The following is a 4885-nucleotide window of genomic DNA, read 5'->3' as shown; positions in this document are numbered from 1 at the left end:
TCCCAACGTGGTTCTCGGGATGGCTTCACCACCACAACACACCCTAAGAGCATCCTCACCCGCAGTAGAAAGCAGCTTTCTGCCAGGGCCGCAGCTTGTCCGCCCTCGCAGAGACGGCATTCGCAAACTCGATAAACTGGCAGCAGAAGGGGGCTTCGCACAGGAACAGGACGAAGGCGTTGAGCCTCCAGATAGAGCAAACCAGAGTTAATCCTGCCCGCGTGGCCCAGGGCGAGGGTCGGCAATGCCCCCCAGCCCCCCGACAACCAGCTGCTCCCATGCCCAAACGCAGGCAGAAGGGGATGGCGGGGCTGGACCCCACTGCGCTCCCTCCCCACTACTTGATAATTCCCAAACCCTGGTGTCCCAGACTTATTTTGGATAAGGGTATCTCAGTATTTACCTAAAAGGGATAAAGAAAGAATATAAATAGAATAAACCCAGAGTCTCAGCCCACCTGGTAGAACAAGAACTGGCAATTCACAGAGCCTGCAGAGCCTGACGGACGTTTCACTCACGTCCATCGCCCAAGCAGGGCAGCTCGGCCCCTTGCTCAGTGGTGTCTAATGAACCGAACCTCCCTCCCGGCAGAAAAAAAAAAGAAAAGAAACTCTGCTCACATCATCCACACACCGGCCGCGATGTTCAGGGGGTTGATGGTGACGCAGTTCCAGAGACCAGCGAAGGCACAGGCTGGAAAGCAAAGAGGCTTTCGGTGACCACAAAGTTTTTTACCCAGTTGGGCCACGGGTGCAGCACGGCCGGAGCCCGGCAGGCAGGGCTGGCTTCTCCTCCCAGCTCTGCCCTGCGACGGGACCTTGCAGTCACACCGGCACGATTTTGCTCTCCTGTATTTTGAGCTGTTTTGCAGAGTAGGGGCTGCCCAGAAGAGCCTTTGCCTTTGCCAGCACCTCTAGGCACTCCAGAGCAACCTGTACAGACCAGCACAGGAGGGTGGGTGGAAAGGTCTGATGGCCCAAACAGGAGCCTGGGATGCAGGGGAGAGCGTTTCTTCCCAGCTCCTCCAGCCAAGTATCCTTTTGCTCTGAGTGCTTGGTGTCTCAGCATGACACTTGCACAACTATTTCACTTGCATAGATCGACAGAGCGTTTGCTTTTACGTGGAGTCACGTATGTGGCACCCTGGCTTTTATTGGCTACGGAATTCCTGCTTTGTCCCCGGATGAACAAAGAGGTCCCAGCAGGCACCTTCCTCTGAGCAGCACAGGGAAAGTTCAGCGAAAACAAGACTTGCAGCACCAAGGCACACAGGCAAACAATAAACAAGGCAGAGCTGCACCCATTCTCTGCCACACACTGCTCGTTCTGTGCAACTCCGCTAGAGATGGGCAGAGGAGAGCCAAGTTTGGGTCTCCGCTAATACAAATGGAACCGGATAAAGCAGAGCCCAAAATAGCCCCAGGACTCCTGACTCTGTAACGCAAGGAGAGGAGCCAGGCAGCAGCGCCCAAGCCAAGGCTGCAGCCATCTCCTTCCTGCCTCATTAAACTTGCAGAGCGTTCCCGGCACCCGATACGGCCCTTTTCCCCCGCCGACACCGGCAGACTGCTGCTGCTCACCCGGGAACCCGAGCCCGGGCAGGGAGGGCAGCGAGACATGGGCTGAGTCCACAGTAAACAGCATCGCCCTGTAAAACTCCAGCTAAAATTATTTAGCCCTTAAAGGCTGTCTTGGGGATGATTAGCGGCACAATGAAGAGCAGCAGAGTCCGTCTCTGAGAACGAGACCAGCCTGGGTTCGGGTATTTCAGATGTCTGCTCGTGTTTTGCTAAGGGGATCCCTGAGCAGAGATGCTGTGAGCAGTCCTGACCTTCAAAAGCCTGGCACAAGTTTGCAAGGTTTCTTTTAAACAGTCACTGCTGAATCCTCAAAGTTCCCTTAAAAATAATTATCCTTATTTACTAGTCTGGGAAACAGAGCTGCAGGCCTAGGAGAGGACCAATCTCAGCTCATCCCACAAGCAAGTGACCTCCAGGTGTTAGGAAACAACCAACAAGGTTATTTTTAAAGGCTTCCTAGGACGATTCCACAGGACCCAAAATCTCTCGGTGAATCCTGCAAGAACAAGATCAGCCAGCAGAGGAGAAATGCCAGAGAACATGTTAATATCCATGCTCCGAGGGTGCTTCTCATCCGCCCACAGCAAAGGGACCAGTGTCAGTGTCCCCACGTTGCAGGGGAAACTGAGGCACGGGGGTGGGACAATCTGCTCACGGTCACACATGCAAACAACTGGAGAGCTGGAAAAGCAACAGCAAGCAGGATTGCTGGGAGCAGCGGGCAGCTCGGGGAGCACGGCACAACACGGAGATTTGTCATTCTCTCTGACCAGCAAACCCTGGAAGAGGAGCTCAGGGGAAGCACCACAGGCTTGTGACACTTGCTCTCCCCCAGGAAAGCTGACTTCTGAAAATAACCCTAAATGACTTTCTGGCACTTTATTATTACCAGAGCAGCAAAAACCAGCTGCATCTCGACTATCCCCAAAGCGCAGCCAGGGCTGGGACAGAACCCTGCCTTGCTGAACAGCACGGCAGAGCGTAGAGGTCCAAGGGGTTCACAGCTACAAAACTGGTCTTCAACACAGAACAAACCGAGGGAGGCCCAATGTTATATTCCCAGTAGGGTTTTGGCCTTACTCCTTTATTAATCTAGTCAACCAGGGGTTGTTTTGCCAGGGTTCTGGTTTGGTTTTGTCCTCAAACACCCCAAAACAACCCCTGAGCACTAAGCATCCCTGCAGGAGTCTCAGCTAAGCAACCACCCTGGTTGCCAATGGACTAATGACCCAGCAAGCCTGAGCTGAGCAAGCCCCTATGTCAGCACAAGCACCAACCAGCGGGAAAGGAGTCAAAGGGTTTATAATCGCAGGAACACTGCACTCGGTGGCGGCTGCCAACAGCCACAGAGATAACGATTCAATGACCTTCAGTCTCCTCTGCAGAGCAGCGCATCCCACAGCAGCCTGGTACATCCTTGTCCCACCGAGATGCGGTCGGCTCCTGCCTCAGTAGCCAAAAGGGGATGGAGTTGCCAAGCCAGAGCCTTCTCTTCGCAAAACAGGAGCCTGGCGATAGGTTTAAAATGCAGATAATGCTCAATGGCACGTAAGCTATGGAAAACAGACAGCTCTGCCATTTGTTTAACTGCTGTCCCATCTCGAATCCCTGAGGAAGCACAAATAACTGGGAGCTAAAACAGGGGGGGAAGAACACCACTCCCAACAAAGGCTCTATTCATTTCAAGCAGCTGGTCACTGTCCTCAACACAAGCCTATTTTTGCTCCTAGAGCATTTTACAAAAGCCACAGACTCTCCTCGCCCTGTTACAAACAGGAACACGAGGGAGCGAAGGGACTTGGCCAAGGTCACCAAGCCAGCCCGTGCAAGAGCCAGAGACAGATCCTGAACCTTGTTTGCCTTGCTCCGGCTCCTGGACCTTTCTGGCTCATGCAAGCCGTGGGCTACAGGCGTTTGCCTGTGGTACACGTTGTCTGCCAGTCTCACCTCCGCTAACAAAGTTTCTCTTCCTTTCTACAGGGAATTTTTCCTTCTGTGAGAAATTACCCAGCCCTGTAGTAGGACCACAATCCAGTTGCTCAAAATCCTTATACATTAGTTTTGCTCTTTCATAGCAAGCTCTGAAAACAGCAGCAAACTCCAGCCTTGCTGATTAATACATTAGTCCCCCCTTTTCCAAACTGTCCACCTTCAACAAGGTGATGCTGAAGAAGGTGTATTTTGAAGAAGGGCATTACTAGCACGGGGCGTTGGAGGGTTGCCTCTTTTCCCTGCTCGTAAGAGGAGTTTGTGTCTCATGTTGCCTCGTTCTGTGCCTGATGAACCTCACGAAGGGAGACTGTCGGGGCTACAGAGCAAGCTGTCTGACTCCCCAAATCATCGGCAATCCTGTTAAGACCCTGGCTTTTCTTCCAAAAGCTTCTTCTCCCAGATTCGCCCCAATACATAAAACTCTCAGCTTTCCTTTAAAAACAAGTCATGAGTTCTCAGAGCTGTGAACAAAAGGTTGGGAAAATAATCCAAATATAACTCAGCTGCTTTGAAACATGAAGACAGAAAAAAAAAAAAAAAAGTCTTCAAAGACTTGAACTTTTAAGCAACTCATGGGCTGCTCTAGCACGAGGTGGGCAATGCCACCCATGTGACCCAACAGCCATCCTCACCAGCTCTTCATCCTCCATCTGCATCCCCCGAGCTCTGCATGGGTCAAAGGCACACAAAAAGCACCGAGGCTCCAGTTCCAGCCCGTGGGAAAGACGCTGCTATGCTAAACCCCGACCTGGGACCTGTGCTGAAGACACGTCCCAGCTGCTGTCGTGGCCGTCTGCCGGGACCAGAAGCGCAGGGGCCTCAGGCAAAGCATGGCAAGGTTAGTAAGTTTTGCCCCGTAAGAGCAGTCCTACCAAATCTTTTCACACCTCCAGAATTTCAGCACCTAAGACATAAAACAGTGAGAGCAGCGTATGTTGTACCAGCCTCGCCAAAAAGGGCTGTAACGAGCCTGCCCTACGATACCACAGTCTACAAGGTCGGCTGCAAAAATACCGCGGGCTTGTGCCGTCAAGTCCCGAGGCAAAATGTGCGCATGGGAAGGGGGCAGGGAGAGAGGGGGATCAGATGAAATGCTACAGCCGAGGGAATAAATCAGGGCTGACTGCACTGGCTGAGAAACACTCTTGTTTTACTAGAAGTTGTGGACCTGAAGCAGAAGAAATTCTCCATCCTGTGCTCTGCAGGAGATCAGACTAAGCGGTCATAACAGTCCCTCCTGCTTTTAAGAGCTATTAATCTCTCCACAGAATGTAGCAAAACAGCACTACAGGACAGGCTGATTTCTGGCAAAG

At 52.3% G+C, this 4885-nt stretch overlaps 1 protein-coding gene across 1 annotated transcript in view; it reads right to left on the bottom strand.

Annotated features, from left to right (window-relative positions):
- The window catches only part of CACFD1 (calcium channel flower domain containing 1), a 6526-nt gene that overhangs the window by 737 nt on the left and 904 nt on the right, over window positions 1-4885 (bottom strand). Inside the window, exons 2-3 of the mRNA XM_009695199.1 lie at window positions 621-693; window positions 60-185 (exon numbers count right to left, since the gene is read on the bottom strand). Of these exons, the coding sequence (XP_009693501.1) occupies window positions 60-185; window positions 621-693 (199 nt within the window). The remainder of the gene's footprint in view (window positions 1-59; window positions 186-620; window positions 694-4885) is intronic.

This window comes from Cariama cristata, unplaced genomic scaffold (assembly GCF_000690535.1).
Source record: "Cariama cristata isolate BGI_N322 unplaced genomic scaffold, ASM69053v1 scaffold17642, whole genome shotgun sequence".
NCBI classification, from domain to species: Eukaryota; Metazoa; Chordata; class Aves; order Cariamiformes; family Cariamidae; genus Cariama; species Cariama cristata.
Note: the sequence above shows the minus strand (reverse complement) of the source record. Positions and strands in the feature narration are given on the sequence as shown.